Here is a 17962-nt window from a genome sequence, read left to right as displayed (position 1 = left end):
TTTGTCTGCAGGAGAGGGAGGTTAATGAGAGGACCCTCAGTTTGCAGGAACCTGAGAGCCACGAGTTCTTCCTGAAGCCATTCAGAAGCACGGCTGGGCTGCCTGTAAGCCCAGAAGGGCTGCCACCTGTGTCAGGGAGCTGCCCTGCTCTCTTTGTATTCCCCACTACAAATATTTGCATAAAATAAAGATCCCGAATCCCTGACTGTTTTCACCTTGACTTCCCCTCAGGGTGTACCTTAGCCGTCGATGCCCAGGAAGCCATTTCGATGACATGAATAGAGCACATTATGTGAAGAGCACACTGTGTGAGATGAGAGGGAAATCCAGCAGGAGTCACGGGTGCACTTTGAATCAACCCAGGCCTCTTCTCATGCAAATGGAAAAAACCCAGGGCGAAAAAGATATGCAGAATGTGAGCACAAAGGCCACAGTCTGGCTCCAGGAGAGATTCTTGTCCTTCTGACCTCCAAAGCTGGAGAATCATACATTGTGCCTCAGCAGGAGCTGGGAATTGGATTAAGGGGCAAACTTGCCCATTTTCTTTCAGATTGTGTTTTCAGGGGATTTGAATGATGTTTCTTAAGCAGTGAACACATCTGAAGGAAACAAAAGTCTTGAAAATGGCCTTTTATAAGCAGACTCTGGGCAAACTCCCATCATCTCACAGAAAATGCTTTCCAAAGGCAGGAGCTGGGGCAGTTGCCAGGAGCACGACGGGCTGCAGGCTGGCAAGCTTGGGCGCTGGAGAATTTTGCTATTAAAATTGTGTTTAAAAAGTCGCCCATAAAAGCCTTGATGTTGTACTTGAAGGTTGAATGTACATTGCCACTTAAAGAATCTATTTAACAAATAATCATCCTGTCCCAGGAACTGAGCTGGCTGCCGCAGGGGATGCAGCCATGAGCTGGACACAGTCTGCCTTCTCCCTGCTCACACATTTGTTTAGGAAATATTCCATTAGCACCTACTATTTTCAGGCTCAGCGTACCCCTCGAAACTGTGATTAGCACCTGCTCCCATCCAGCAGCAATTGCATGAACAGGGCCACAAGTAACTGGGAAGTTGACAAATAGCACAAATGAACACGAAGTGGACATGGACATGATGGGAGCATTTGCAACAAGCAAGCCTCTCAGTCCCACGATGAGACAGCTTTCCAGAGAGGAGAAAGCCTCCTCATAGGAAGCTCATTGGGTGCTTCATTAATAAAGCCCTTTGCATGAGCACAGGGTTGAGTAGAAGAGAGAGGAGGGGGAGGGGATTAACACTTCACATATTTTATTTTATTGACTTCTCACAGCAACCCTGTGAAGTAGACGATATTATTGCTCTTTGCCAAATTAGGGAGCTCAGGCACCGAGAGATGCTGTAGCTCTCCTAATGAAACATTGCTGTTACGTGATGGAGACGGCATCCCAACTCCTGTCTCACTCAAAACCCAGGGCTTTTCCCATCTCACCAAGAATCCCCTCAAGGAATTTTAGGTGGTAAAGGATTGCATCCTGGCCACTTGGTAACTATTCAGGTCGTGCAAGTAATTTAATCCCTCTTAGACTCAGTCTGTTCATTAAATAAAGATAATTATTTGCACCTGCTTATTTTCAGGGTTGTGCAAGGAATAAAGGAAAGAATAGAAGGTGAAAATGTTTAAGATCCGTAAATAACCGTGAGGATACGGGAAACTATGATGATTAGAATCCACCTGCCTCAAACTCAGTTCCGCACTATAGATAATTATATAGCAAAGAAGCCAGATTCTTGCCTAGTTTCCACAACAGAAGGTTTTTCTAGGATTTAGTTCACTTGCTAGTTAACCAGTTATTTTGTTTTTATCTACCGCGTTGATGACAATGGAAGAATATTCTTCCGTCAGCTGTTAAGTCCCTACTTTCAGGCTGCATGTGTCTCGTTTCCTCTCCTCTTGATAAAGAGTTCATGCCTCCTGGTTTCTGGTTACTGGTTTCTCTCACAAGTCCCCTGTTTCAATAAATGGAGCACACCCTCCCCATCAACCAAACTCAAAACCCAGCCATCACCATGGTCATACCTTCTTTCTCTCCTAGCATCTCAGTTGATTGCCAATCCCATGGATCCTTATCCCACCATCACGTCTCACCTGGACCACTGCAGGAGCTTCCCCAACTGGTCTCTCTGCCTCTACTCTTGGCCTCCTCCCCACAATTCATTTGCCAGGGGCGTCTTTTAAAATGGAAATCAGTTTGTGTCGGCCCTTCTACTTAGTACCGCATAGTGGCTTCCAGTTGAAACTGGAATTAAATGCTAACATCTCATGCAGGCTTGCAAAATCTATCTACATCTCCAACCTCATCGCTTGTCACCACACCCTCTTTCTCCACCCTCCAGCCACACCAGTGCTCTTTTTTGCCTCAGGATATTTGCACTTGCTGCTTCCTCTTCCCAGAGTTCTCTTCTTGCACTACACGGGGTTGGCTTATTCCAGACTTTCAGGTATCAGTTTAAATATAGTTCCTCAGAAAGGTCATTCCTAATCGCTGATTAGAATCAGGTCATCAACCATCATACCCTCTGATCATGACCTGCTCTTGCATGGCACTTGTCACATTTTGCAAATGTGTAATATTTCATGTCTGTATGCCCTTTTAGAAAGTAAGCTCAAGCATAATAGTAGGACCCCCATCTATTTGGTTCACCACTGTGTACCCAACACCCAGGAGGGTGTCTGGAAAATAACAGGTACTCAGTATGTATTTGTCATGTCCATAGAATGGTATGAAATTAGCAATTCGTCAAGAAGTTCAGCCATGAATCCCATGACTTCTACACTGCCCACACACCCAACTGAGTCTCAGTGGGCAGCCTAACAAGACTGTCTCTCTTCATTGCTTTGTTCCAGGAGCGGCTGGTGCTATCTGTGCTCCCCCGGTTTGTCGTCCTGGAAATGATCAACGACATGACCAATGTGGAAGACGAGCACCTGCAGCACCAGTTCCATCGGATCTACATCCATCGCTACGAGAACGTCAGGTGAAAACCACAACATCCCCACCCCGGTTCTCCACATGATCCGTGTGCACTCAGCTGCTCTCATCTCACTGCCCTGACTTCTGTCTGCCTGAATGTCAGCACCTTTCCTCATGTGGTTGATTAATTCATTAACTAGTGATTATTCATTAGAGAGTTCTACATTTCTAAGTTGAGGCTCAAGAAGAATGTCAGAGAAGTGCAATTATATTTGCTAGTTGACTTACTGCCTGGCTCCCTTGCAGTAGGCTTGCCTGCCTGTACATTTTGAGTGGGAAAAGCAAAAGCCTTTTACACTATGATTGGGAAAATACTTCCAGAATGCGATCTGGAGGCCTCAGGGTTGATCACATATGTCTCCTCTTTAGATTCCTCATAAGTGTCTTTAAAACAATACAAAAAAGGACTACAGCTTCTTTTCCCTTTGCAAACATATTTTTGGCCATCCATCTACCCATTCATCTACCCACCCATCTACTCATCCATCTGCCCACCCATCCACCCATCCATCCATCCATCCATTCATCCATTCATCCACTTACCCATCCACCCCCCCATTCATCCACTCATCCATCCACCCACCCATTCATCCATCCAGCCATCCATCCACTCCTCCACTCATCCATGCATTCATCCACTCATCCAGTCATCTATCCATCCATCCATCCACTCATCCATCCACCCACTCATCCATCCATCTATCCACTCATCCATCCATCTACTCATCTATCCATCCATCCATCCATCCATCCATCCACTCATCCATCCATCCATCCAACAGTGCCCTCTGCGTGCCCAGCATTGCACTAGACAATATGATGTGTACTGAATATCAGAGGGTGGGCTCCTTAGTGAGGCAGATCAACTTTAGCATCCAATTGTGCCTCTTTCTTGAGTGTCATTTTGGGCAATTTACGTACCTGAATCTCAAAATCCTGTTCTGTAAAATGGGCATTTTAATGGCTGCCTTGCAGTGAGTGAAGATATATACAAAGCATAGGACAGGGGTAAGCATGTAGTAGGGCATTAGGCACATTGTAGATTGTTTCAGATATGTTCCTAATTACAAGTGAAAAAAAACCCAACCCTGGCCGATTATAAAGAAATGCATTGAAAGGCTATAGAGTCATTGGGGAAGGATGGAGAGGCAGGCTTAGAAATGGGTTGGAATGAGCCAGAAGCATAGCCAAAATCACAGTAGAACACTAGGCTAGTGAGGATGCTGCTTCTGAAGAATCCATTGCTTGTGATAACAACCATATCCCCAACACAGCTGCAACCTCTGCAATTCCTCTTCACTTCCTCTGCAGCCCCCAGGATCCAGGTGTGGCTGCCTTTGCTCTCCCCCTTCCCCCGCCTCCCCCAGCCTCTTCACACTTCAAGTTAAAGCCTGGGGCAGATGTGTCTGACTGGCTGAGTGCAGTCACTCTCCAGAAGTGACTATAAAGCAAATATCTGACATTTTCAGCTTGTACAGTAGAACTGTATCTCCCTCCCACAAAATATCATAGAGTGGAAATTTCCCAGACGTAGTGGAAAAGCCTATACATTTAACAGCTCTAGAAAGACCAATAAACCCTCCTAGTTCCTTTCTCCATAACTTTGATGGGAGGGAAGAGCAACTTTCCCTCTTACAAGCATCCCTGGGTGTTCTGCACCTGGCTTGCCAGCATGCTCATTTGAAATCAAGTCCAGCAGAGAGTGTGATTCTGACACAGTCTTTTTTAGCAGGTATATCAGTATACATCATTCTTGGGGTCTTGTCCAAGAATTGAGCTACACCGCGTTAGATGCTTGAGTTTGCAAAGCAGCCATTTGTCAGGCAGCAACTCCCACGAAAGGTACACGCCAGATCCAGGAATTGATCTCATCAATACCAATTCTAGAACAACAGGTGGAGGGCAGTACCTATAATTATAGTACAGTGTTCTATTATTAAAGTAAGCAAAGAGTGCTAAGAGATAGTAAAAAGAGGAAAACCTGGGTAGCGGGAGGAAGGGGTAGAGAAACCTTCCTAGAAGAGATGATTCTTATTTGCTTTATTTAAATTGAGTCAAGCAAGTGGAAAAGACAAAGACAGGAATCCTGGGCAGAGGGATCAGGGACAAATGAAGGCAGACCATTGATAAATATGTATTGCATGTGTGAATATATATATATATATGTATATTTGCATATGTATTATATATTATAAAAACAAGAAAATGTATATATGATATATTGTGAAAGTGCCTGTCACCATGGAGAAAGAGAGGAAAAAACTACCGTTAATAAAGAGAAAAAGGGAAAAAATAAACAAGCCTGCCCACCCTCACCAACATACTTGGGAACCTTAAGTTCAATAAACAACAGGTTTGGCTTTCTTTCTGCACTAATCAATTTTCAGTGCTTCCCTTAGTGGGGAATAACTAAAGTCACTTCTGCTCCTCTCCACCTGCCCATTTATTTTAGATCATTACACCAAGTTCTTAGGGTCCAAACCCTTTTCCAGATGTTCACACCACACTAAATTAAAATTGCGTTTGCCGCCCTGCGTTTCTCAGCATCCTCAGCTTGCAGCGAAAGAGCTGTTTCTAATGGGAGAAGAATCTACAGAGACACCCACTGCTGCACCGGGGCCTCTCCCCAGCTGTTCACAGAGGTGGCTGTGGCGAGATGCCCACAGCTCCCGCTGTTACAAGAAAGATGAGCTCAACGAGGGGCGGGGGCCTCTGCAGCCCACTGCAGGGATGCTGGGTGCTAAAATAAGAACAGAGATGAAAAAAGCAGAGGAGGATGATCCTTAGCCCGTGTCTGAGAGCAAAGCCAGGCCGGCTGCTTCGCCCGCTTCTCTGGCCCCCGTAGCACACCCACTGCAGTATAGGGAGCATTTTTGAAATCGTTTCCAATCCTGTCGCTCTCTTCATGGCTACCCCCCTGGTTCATTCTTCCTTCTCTCTTGCTTTTCTGTTATTTTGTGCCCCTACCCTAAAAACAATCTGCTCTAAATGCCTAACTCTTAATTATATTTCACACAGTTCATCGCCTCCTGGCAGTAGAGGGTGTGGTGAGAGGCTCCATCCTCGGGGGCGTTAGTGTTTCCTGGTAGGCTGGGAGCCAGCGGATCAGAGTTCTCGTCCCAGAACATTTTCTATGAGCCACACCCCCTGCAAGACTTTGGCCGCATTTCATTTTTCTGGGTCTTGGTTTCCTGATTCAAACGCTGAGCTGTTTGAAATGGACAAAACATTTGGACTCTCAAGTTGATTTCAGCTATAAACATCTGAGACTCCACCAGATTCACTGAATTAGAGATCCACCTGGCCACTCACCTTTTTACGGGAAGCCATTTGGGCTTCCAAGTCCATCTGCCCAATTCTATTCCTCTTTCCTATTTTCTCCTCTATATTGAAGACACTTCTTGCTTGGGTTACAGTTATGCTGTCTGCTCTAACAATAACCTCCCAACTGTAATGATTTAAACTCGATATAATTTATTCACACAACTGCCTGCTGCTAATATTCCTGGTCAGTGGGTGATTCAGGGACAAAGGCCCCTGCATTTTATGGCGGTACCACTCCTTGGGCCTCAAAGTTCTTGGCATTCAGCTCTTGGAGGGGAAAGGGTATTAAATGCACAGCGGCTTCTTTACCACCTCAGCCCAGAAATGATGTGTGTCTCTCATCTGCTCAGAGTCCATTGATGACGCCTGATCCTATGGTCCCACCTAGATACAAGAGGGGCCCAGAGACCCTGGCTCAGCAGACTCTGCTAGGGACAGGAAGGCATGGATTTGGTGGACAGTTAACTTCTCTACCAGAGCTCCCTTCCCTCTTTCCTCTTGCCCAGCTCCATGCCATGTGCATTGGCACATTTGCTGGCATTGCTCAGTCCACCCGCTTCCTCGACTGGCTGTTTATTTCCAGCTGGCCCTGTCCACATTTGAAATCCACATTCGCGCTGTGGACTAGAGTTTCACATACAAGCAAGATGCAACTGAATTAGACTAGAGAGCTTGTTGGCTTTCAGTCTTGTCTATGTGGCCATCCATTAAACATTCTCTGATTCCCGAAAGTGTCCACAAGGAGTAATATACCCTCCATTTATCGAGGACTATGCTGTGATTTATAAATTATCTGCTTACAGTAACCCTGCAAGTAGCTTTAATGATCTCTTCTTTATCATCAAGAAGATGCAAGCTCAGAGAGGTTCAATAAGTTTCCCAAGAACACAAGTTGGGAAGAAGAGTCTACACAGGGCCCAGGTTCTACGACTCCAGTGAACTCTGCTAAAACCTCCTTGAGGACTCTGTTTGCAGAGTGACTGTTAGGTAACATCACTTATTTTTAGCCAAATAAACAACTCATATAACCCAGTTAGAGTTGGAAATTAATATGGCCTCTCCAGTTACACTTGTAATCTTGTTAAACTTGTAATCTTGGAAGGTTACAAGTTTATACCTAGAATCAAAAGACCCAACCTCAAGCCCAGCAGCTGGGGATAGCCGAATGAGCAACAGAGTCAGAACCAGGATCCTGGTTTCTGCTTCTGCTCTTTTATTCCGCAAACCCTGACTGCATCACTATGACTTAAACCAGTGCGTCTCCATCTTGAACGTGCACAAGAATCACCTGGGGCTCTTGTTGAATCAGATTCTGATCTAGAGTGTCTGGGGTGGGGCCTGAGATTCTGCGTTTCTAACCAGCTTCCAGGTCATGCACGTGGTGGCCCTGACCACCGTCTGAGGAAGGAGGACTGAATTCTGAAGATTTCTGTTGATTCAGCTCAGGAAACGTGACATGAGGCCCACTGTGTGCTGGGCCATTGGGACAGAGAGATGACTTTCTTCCTGTTCTTTAGCTAGTAGATGGAGCACACTTGGTCTCGTGTGATTGTGTATTGAGTAGTAAGTGCCCTGACAGTGGGGAGCACAGGCCGGGCAGGAGGCCAGTGTAGGCTGTGGTTGGGGAAGTCCCCATAAAAGTAGAGTCTCAGCAAATGCGTGGGGTCTTCAAGGACGCATAGGATTGTAACAGGTAGCAACAGGAAAGAAAGCTATGCCGGGGAGCAGGGACATCATGTACACACACGGTTGCATAAAGTCCCGTGTGGTCAGAAGACCACAGAAATGTGGTGAGATTGGAGCACTGAGCACATCTTGAGCTCTTATGACCTTTGATCTCAGGGAATCTGTTTCTTCTTTCAATAGGCTGCATGCCCCTAGGGCTGTGACATACTGTCTCCTCACCACTGAATCTCTAGTGCCTGGCACATAGTAAGCATTCAGTTAATTAGCTATTGAATAAATAAATGAATGAACCATTCTTAACATAGACAAGTAGATAGTAATAGTTTTGGGTGAATGGATCTGTAAGGTGAGTGGATTGGACTAGATGATCTATGGACCCTTCCACTCTCTGCCTGCCATGGTGATCACTGTCCTTACTTCAAAGGTAGCACACTAGTGATAACAAGTATAGATTCCAGAGCCAGGTTGCCTGGTGCGTATCCTAGCTTTTCATGACTGTGGGCAAGTTACTCAGGCCTCAGTTTCCTATCGGTAAAATAGAGATAATATTTCCTACCTTGTAGATTGTTATGAGGAATAAATGAGCTAATACATGCAGAACTCTTAGAACAGTATCAAGTCCACAGTAAATACTCTGTAAGTGTTCCTGCTACTATTGTTTCTGGCCTGTGTCAACTGTTAGGAATGCTTTTAGCTGCAAGAAACAAATAATCATGTGGTCATATTCTCTTCCACCTCAGTTAGCTTCTCTCCTCTCTCTCTCTCTCTCTCTTTCTATGTTTCTTTCTCCCTCTTTCCCTCCCCCTCTCTCTCAAATGCAACCACTCAATTATAGAACATTTTTGTAAAATAATGATGACAAGAGTTAACACACTTATGGAACTCTTATTAATATGCTAGGCACTTTGCTAAAGACTCACTACCCACCAGTGAGGCTGTTACTACAGTTATCTCCAGTTTACACAACAAAGGCTTGGAGAAGTTCAGGAAGTTGCCCAAGGTCATAGTATTCTTAAGTGGTGAGCTGGGATTTGAACCCTGATCTGTCTAGACTCAAATCCTATGCATGTAGTAGTGACTTTGCCAGAGGAAGCTTTATGCATTAAAAATCTAAAGACATCATGCCTATGCTTAAAACTCTTCACCAACTTCCCATATCTTTCAGGAAAGAGTCTATATTCATCAACCTGGCTTACCGACCCCTTCTTTTTTGTTCCCCTGGCCACACTTCTGACCTCATCTCTCCCTCTCTCTCTCTTCTCTTGTCTTCCCGATCCCCTTGCTCAATGCTACCCTTTGACTATCTGCCCTTGAATTCTTGCAGAACCTTGGTACATTTGCCACTCTTCCACTAGACCCTAGTATGTACTGATTCCTCTGCTCAGAATACCCATCCTTCTACTCACTTTACCCATCCAACCCCATAGGTCCTTCAAGACTCACCTGAGACTTTGCTTTGCTAGGAAACTCCTGATCCCCTTATGACTGGTCATCACCTTGTATATCCTTCCATCACAGCAGTCATCTCCTGTGTAGTTTCTGTCTCTCTCCTTTTCTGCCCAATTCCATTCCCCAGAGGATGAGCATCTTGAGGACAGGCACTGCACCTTCTTTATCATTCAGTCCAACAGCCTAGCACCGTGCGTAGCTAGGCACATAGTAGATACATAAATATTTGCTGAAAGAACTAATACATTAATTAATTAAAGCAATAATTTTTAAACTGAAGTCAAAAGTTTCCTAATGAGTCCATGAATGGGCTTTGGGGAAGGTAGAAATTCCTTGAAATAAGGTGCAAAATTTTGAATACTTGTGCATTTTTTAAGTGAAAGAATTCAGAACCTATATCAGATTCTTAAAGCAGTTTATAACAGAGGCCAATTTAAGAACCACTGAATACCAGGGGTGACCCATGTAAGCCAACACACATTCCACAATGTCTTCTGGCCAAATAATCTATTTCAATAAAACTAAGTTATACCGATTGTAAGACTCACTTTTATTTTATACAACACTAAGAGGAATAACCAAAAAGTCGGACACACTGCTAAGATGCTATCAGTTTCAGAGATGATAAAACATGAAAATCAAAAAAATATGGTAGCCTTTTTGGGGTTCCATCCTTCCTTTCAGAGGTGCCCTTGCTCTTGCAGAGGCCCCTGAGATGGTATGGTAAGGTGGGTGGAGCAGTGCCCCACAGCACAGTTCATCTAGGTGGACAATCTCAACTCTACTGCATGCTACCAGTGGAATGTTGGGCGAGTGTCCTTGCCTCCCTGAGCCTCAGGGGCCAACTGGGGGATTAACTAAGACAGTGTTCATAGAGTGCCTGGCTTCTAAAAGGCTTTCAGGGACTGCCCCTTCCCTTATGCCAAGACATAGGCGTGGAATAAGACCTCAGCTAACTGAAATCTTTAGGAAATGTGAGATTTTTAGGTAATTAACTATTCTACCTGAGGTTTCCCAGCTTTTCTACCTATTCTCATAACTTTTGAAAAATGCCTCACTCTATTTGCCTGCAATTTTGGGTAGAGTACCGGCCACTGAGCTGGAGATAATGAGGTTTTGTGTTATTTTTCCCCATGTCTGTTTTCCTCTGTGTTCACGGCGTCTGCATTGCTTTTCATTGTGAAAATAGAGAGATAATCCGTAATGCTTCATTTTGCCTTCCACAACAAATTAATCTGTTCCTAGTGACAAACTCCCTTTTGGGTTGTTTGTGTTGCCCTCACTCCACAGCCCTGCACAGGAGGAAGGGCTTTCTGTTGTCCCCTTGTCCTTCTGGAACTCCTGGGTACACTCTCTCTGCTGAGATGTTTGGTAAACACTGAGACATTCCTCGTGACTCCCATGGCAGGGAAAGTTAAAATCTCAGACCACGGTGGATTTATTTGGAAGGTGTTGATGTGTCTCGCAGGATGGGATTAAAATATTAATGTTCTTTCTCCCCACCCCATCCCTTTCCTGTTGTCTAGTATTCTTTTTGCAGATGTTAAAGGATTTACCAACCTCTCCACGACCTTGTCCGCTCAGGAGCTGGTCAGGATGCTCAACGAGCTCTTTGCCAGATTTGATCGACTAGCCCATGTGAGTTGAATTTAATTCCCTCCTAGTCTTTCGAGGGAGTGAGGGACTGCATGTGGAATTAGGAAAGAGAAGGACGCAGGCTTCATCACCAATGTCATTATCATTCTGCATCCTGTCCCTGGGCATGGATCTCTGACCCTCGAACATTTTGGGGACCAGTGTTAGTTATTTACAGGTCTCGGATGGGAGATTTGTCAGATTAATTTTCCCAATTGAGAGACAGCTGGTTGAGTGACAATTAAACTGAAGTCCTTTTTATCTGCTTTCTACTCCCCCATTATTATTTCCCCCTGCATGTGGCCAGGTGCCATCCAGCTGTAGCCTCAGTGTTGGTTCATGCAGTGATGGCTGCCTGTAGTTTCCCAGCCAACCCCAGCCATCTGGAATGAATTAGCCTATTCTCAAGAATCAGTAATCTACTAGACCATCCCACTACCATTTTGTTTGACCTAACTTAAGAGCTTTGTTTTTAGCCAACAAGATGCTACCTTTATTTTTCAGCTGACTTGATCAGAGCTGAAAAAGGAGAACAGGTCAAAGGAGATGGCCATTTGTTATCCAAACAGATTCCTAGTCCTATAGCCGCTCAAGTTAAAGAGGAATATCATTGACACACTGCATCTTGGAGGGGTCTCTGGGTTCAAATAGCCGTGACTTACTTTCCTACGTTGTAAAGAGTGTATCTTAGTGTCAACTTCACAGGCTGTTGTGAATTTGGAGTTTGGAGGCAGGGAAGAATGTATACTGTCTCTTTGTATCGTTGCACCAATGTTGGTGCCAGTTACACATGGTTGTTCTACTTCATATTATGTTCTGAATACTTCTACTCAAAGATGCTAAAATGAACAAAGATGGTCCTGTAATGAGAACTGACAGGTGTGATCACGGTCAAGTTCTATTGTCACAGTAATCCCCACTGATCTGGGGAAAAGATCGCTAAGTAAAATTTAATCCACGTTGTTCAACCAACATTTATCAAGTACATACTATGTGCCAGGTTGTATGCAAGACTCTGGCAAGACAAAACCAATCCCTGCCCTTGGGAAGCTCAGAGTCCGGTAAGGGAGAAAGACAAATCCATAATAGTTGCAAGACAATGTGGTGCCAGCAATAATAGGCACAGAAGTCCTGGTGGACAAAGGAAGGAGCAGTCAGTGCTTGGGGTGGTGGTGGTGATCTGGCGGCACCTGGAGAAGAGGCTGTATGCAAGCTGGGTCTTGAGGAAGAGCAGGCGCCTTCCCTGTATCAGATTAGACAACGAAGCATCTTTTAAGTTGAGCTATGGTGCAAAAGCAGGGAAGTGTGAAAATGTGCTGCTCGTTTGGGGAACTCTAAGCAGTCAAGATTGCTAGAGCATGAAGGGCATGGAGACTGTAGCGAGAAATGAGCTTGAAAGGAAAACAGAAACAAATCTTGGGGGCCACGGGGTGACATTTTAAGGAATGTGGACTTTGCCCTGTATCCCAGGGTTTTCACCCTGGTTATGGTATACATGGTTGGGGAGAGGAGCAAGATGGGGGTACATGGGCCATCGATCCCAGTGGGTGCAAGAAGCTATAGTCCATCTTCTGGGGTATGAGTCTTATTGAAAGATTTTAAAGAAAAAAATGAATATCAAATTAAGCACAGATAGATGGAGTAAAATTATTATAATTTTGATAAGAATAGTAGACATTCATAAACTGCCTGGTGTGTGTTACGCGCTGTGCTGGTGTTTTCCCTGACTTACAGTGACCTAATTTACTTCTCACAACAAACCTACCAAGCAGGTTCTTTGTTGTTTCCATTTTATGGAATGAGGGACGGAGGCTCAGAGGAGTAAAGTAACCTGCTCAGAACCACCGCTAGGTTGTGCATCTGTGACTCAGGCCAACTGAGGCAGGTGCTTGCTCTTGAGCACTAAGCAATGCCACAGGCATTTTAAGGGATCGAATACAAGATGTCAGAGATGTGTTGCTGCCCATGCAGGACAGCTTGAAGGGTTAGATGCATGGGATTTCGAGTATGGGCTGGACTTGAATGTACTTGTGTAAATTCATTCTGTTGAGTCTCAGTTTCCTATATGAATTGTATTGAAGGATAAATGAAATAAAACCTGTGAAATATCTCTTAACACAGAAGCTGACTCAGACTAAGTACTCAGTACCCATTAGCACTCAGTAATTCCTGGTCTACCCAGCTTTCCTACCCCACCCCACCCCGACCCTGAGTGCATGAGTATTTACCACTCTAGGGGACCTCTCTGGAAAATTTTGAGAAACTCTGCCAGTGAAAACAATTCTACTCATCTTGGAATGAGGAAACTTACTTTCAGTGTTTTTTGTTCCCCACCCTAGCCAAGCCACTTAATCGAGTCACAGACTCTGCTTCTGTGTAAAAGGGAGTTGGACTGGCCCCTTGTAGCATCTTTTAGCATCAAAATTCTGTGGCTTTCTGATGATCTCTGCCTGCCTTGCCATGATGCTTTGCTTTAGAGTTTCATTATGTTGCACATTGGAGAGAACTCACTTCCCGTGTCAATGGCATGCGCTTACCCGGTTATTCACTGCATTATTAAAATGCAGGAAAACTTCAAAGCCTTCTGTTAGAGTTCCTGTTACTGTGATAGAATTCCACACTGCCCTGTGGTTCAGGCTGCTCAGAGCTGAGTGTTATTGACCCTTCATAGTGCCCTTAGCCAACTTTTAGTAACTTTCGGTCTTTGATCTTTTTTTTAAATAAAGTAGTCCCTATCTACCCCTCCCCCATCCAAATTAGGAAAGAAGAAATAACTATTATGAGGCTTTAAAACTGTAAAACAACATATTTACTGTTATGCAATTGACGTCAATACATCTTAAACCTTTTTCTAAATTGCTGACAAAACTGTAAGCCACCTAAATTATTGTTGTAAAGAACAAATCCAACATGATGGAAAGCTAATCAACAGATTAAAAAGAATGAGAGCTATTCGTATATTGACATAGAAAGAATTTCAAGACATGTTGTTGCATGAAAAAAGCATGTCTCAGACCTACAGACATAGTATAATAGATTTATGGCTAAAGAGCATGAAAAATAGTAAGTATATGTAAACATATAAGTGTATACGTGAATGCACAGCAGCCATGAGGAGGGAAGGGAGACCAGATTTCCGGGGTGTAGTGTGTCTCTAGGGAGGGCTGTCTGAGGGGACTTATCTACAGTTTCATTTTTGCTAGGACAATATACTCGTGTGTTACTTGTGTAATTACAATTAGGAAAGCCAATATAAAAATTGTCATGATTTTGGGGCCAGCCTGGTGGCACAGCAGTTAAGTTTGCACATTCTGCGTGGCGGCCCGATGTTCGCTGGTTCGGATCCCAGGCATGGACCTAGGCACTGCTTGGCAAACCATGCTGTGGTAGGCGTCCTACGTATAAAGTAGAGGAAGATGGGCACGGATGTTAGCTCAGGGCCAGTCTTCCTCAGCAAAAAGAGGAGGATTGTTAGCAGATGTTAGCTCAGGGCTAATCTTCCTTAAAAAAAAATTGTCATGATTTCTATTATAACCCTTTTTAAAGGACATTAATGGCACTAATATTTTCATTCTGAGAGTCTCTCTCATATTTTATTGATTTTTTTCCTGATTACTAGAGCAATAGTTGTTCTTTCTGTAAAATTCAAACATCAAAGATGTAAAGAATACAGGAAGTATACATCCCTATAATCCTGCCCCTCCCCAACTGAAGAACCATGTTTGATTGCTTGATGCATATATCTCCTAATTTTTATCTACGATCTACATCTACGGTTTCATAAATTCTCTGGATTTTCATAGCAGCAAGGCCATCAAGATGGCAGGAAAAGGATCACGTTAAGACCAACTCAGACCATTCAAAATTTGCATGAAGGCCCTCACTCTGCTTTCTTCTCCTTTTTCTATATTTTTTTTTTTCAAAACAACGTGCTTTCTTAATAAGAACTTTTCAAAGCAGTTTCTGGTAAAAAGAGGTTGCTCGGATATTACTGTCAAGTCATCTGACAGCTCACAAGAATTGATGAAAAATGTGTCTGGAAACTGACAGAACTCGACAGATAAGACATCTTTCGTAGACACATATATTTATATTTCTTTATATTTCATATATATTTATATTTCTTATATATGATACATATTATATATGTATATATACATACCATTTATTTTGGGCCCACAGTTTTTCAAAGAGGCTGACAATTTCACTTTTTTTTTACAAGAAAAATGGATGGTGGACATGAACATCTTCACCACAATGTTGTATGTCTGCTCCAGAAGGGTAATAAACCATTTTACACAAGCTCCTTCCAAAATGTATTTTTGTCAGGAGATCTCCCATTCTGGACTTTGCCATAATTTCTGCAGTTTTGTAGAGAAAGAGCTTGGAGTTCCAGAGTCAGACAGATGTGGATGTGAATTCCACTTCTGCCTGCTAACTTGCTGCATGGAATTCACTTCCTTAAGCTGTCTGTGAAATGAGACAGGACTCCGAATGTGGTCTTGAGGACTAAGCAAGACAAATGTAATGCATCTGCCACATCGCCTGGCACATAGTATGTGCTTAATAAATATTACTTCCTTTCCCTACTTAAATTTTTCCAAAATGCTTTCATCTCTGCTTTCACGGAAAAAATCACTGATTAGGGGTTGGTGAATATCACACATGATTCAGATCATTACTTTTAGCCGGCTCATCTGTGGTACAGGAAATTTTTTATATTTCTCCTATTTCTCATCCCAAAATTTCCATGTTTAAAAACAGATGTAAATCCTACCTACCCTGCTGTGCTCACTGTTATTGTGAAACTCAAAGGAGGAAAGAAGCAAGAGACGGCTCTTTCCAGGTTGTCATTGTCATTGCTAATTGATGGCCATGCTTACTTTGCTATGTGTTAAGGACAGGATGGGTTATTTTGATACGTGTCACATATGGAGAATTGAAACCTGTATATCAGTGGCTTTAGTGACTTATCCAGGATCAAACAGCTGGTAAATTTGACCAGAATGGAGCTGTAGGGTTCTTAGACCAAGGCATTTTCCACTCTCCCCCTTTCCCTTCTCCCTCCCATTGCCAACTGGGGGGCAGGTCTCCCTGATGCACCAGACTGCCATCAGCCTGAGTCACTCACAGCAGGCTCTGCCCTGAGAGAAGGACCATGTGCGGATGCAGCGTGGCTGATGGAAATTACCAACCCCTGCCTCCCAGCCTCCCTGCAAAATAAGAATAAGGGGTTCCATCAGTGGTTCCTAATGCTCCTTCACAAACAAATATCGGAAAGTTTTAACTCTGGTCGTGAGATGAAAATATATACATATATCAGCAATGTAGTGAGTTTTAATAATGCTAATTTTATTAGTTCAAAGAACTTTCCTTTATTCTAGGAATATGTCTTTTTGCTTTTTGGTGTTAAGAATGCCCTTTGTGTTATAACGTGATGGGGCTAGTCGATGGTGGCTGGGTTGTTATTTTTGTTTGTTGACGGATTTTTCGTATTTCCTTGGCATAATACAAAAATGAACCCTATAGCAGTTTCTCAGGCCCTCTGGGGTTTTTTTAACGGCTGTCCTGTGGACTCCACAAATCTGGAAACTGCCAGACCAGTGAGCCAAGTCCTCTCTACGTTTCATTTTGGCCATGACACTCTAGAGGTCTGAGAAGAAACAGCTGGAGGTCTTGAGCTCTCCTTATTGATCAGATCTCATCAGCAGCTCTCTTACAAAATTAGCTGCACTGAAGCAGCCAACAGACAGGAACCTGAAACTCCTAAAAATGACCCTGGGACTGCCATGCATGCTGTGAGGTTCTGAAGATTGCATCTGTGCCCCTTTGGGAAGACTGGCAAGGCCCTGGAGATCTGATCCAGCCTTGGAAGCACCACAGCCAGCTCTGATTCTCTTTTCCCTGTCTATTTATTTTTCATTGGGAAAGTGATTTCAATCACTTTTTACCCAAACATAATGGCCCAACTTTTGATGAGATTAGGAAAGCAGGACAGTTTTTTACAGCTTGGCAATACAAGGGCATTTACTGTGTTGCTGGAATCTCAGTGGACCCCTTTCCATCTGCAGCTCCCTTCTCCCGCCCTTGGACGCTCCCGAGGAGAGCCCCTGACCCACAAAGTCATAGACCCATAGGCTCCTAGGGCTTCAGATCTAGAAGGCTCCTCAGAGGTCATTCAGTACCACCCACTTATCCAAGAAAACCAGAAGAGAAAGTCCTCTGCCCATGATCACAGATAGAGATGCAAAAGATCTTAGATGGGAGTCCAACTCGTTATCACAGAGACAGGCAACATTGATTCGGTGCTCCATCTGCTGGACCCTGTACCAAGCCTTCACATGCATCATTTTATTTCATCCTCACAATCACACAATGAGATCCTGTTTTTATCCCAATCTTACAGATGAGGCAACTGAGGCTCAGAGGTTAAGTAACTTAGCTAAAGACACACAGTAAAGATGTTTGATCCTGGGGCCGACCAGGTGGCTCAGCGGTTAAGTGTGCACATTATGCTTTGGTGGCCCGGGGTTCACCAGTTCAGATCCCAGGTGTGGACATGGCACTGCTTGGCAAGCCTTGCTGTGGTAGGCGTCCCACATATAAAGTAAAGGAAGATGGGCACGAATGTTAGCTCAGGGCCAGTCTTCCTCAGCAAAAAGAGGAGGATTGGCAGCAGGTGTTAGCTCAGGGCTAATCTTCCTCAAAACAAAAAAAAAAGAAGATGTTTCATCCTGTGCAGTGTGACTCCTTGGCCAGTGCCCTTAGCCCCTATGCTCTACTGCCTCAAGTTTTCTGTCGTCTAAAACCTGCAACATCTAGCCTCTTCCCGTCCAATACAAAAGTATGCACCATTTTCTTGG

General features: G+C 44.0%; 1 protein-coding gene across 4 annotated transcripts in view; it reads left to right on the top strand.

The window, feature by feature from the left end:
* The window catches only part of ADCY8 (adenylate cyclase 8), a 216254-nt gene that overhangs the window by 78842 nt on the left and 119450 nt on the right, over nt 1-17962 (top strand). For all 4 annotated transcript variants that reach the window (XM_014831341.3, XM_014831339.3, XM_014831342.3 and 1 more), the window contains exons 3-4: nt 2879-3009; nt 10991-11102. In XM_014831341.3, the coding sequence (XP_014686827.1) occupies nt 2879-3009; nt 10991-11102 (243 nt within the window). The remainder of the gene's footprint in view (nt 1-2878; nt 3010-10990; nt 11103-17962) is intronic.

This window comes from Equus asinus, chromosome 12, assembly GCF_041296235.1.
Source record: "Equus asinus isolate D_3611 breed Donkey chromosome 12, EquAss-T2T_v2, whole genome shotgun sequence".
Taxonomy (NCBI): domain Eukaryota; kingdom Metazoa; phylum Chordata; class Mammalia; order Perissodactyla; family Equidae; genus Equus; species Equus asinus.
Note: the sequence above shows the minus strand (reverse complement) of the source record. Positions and strands in the feature narration are given on the sequence as shown.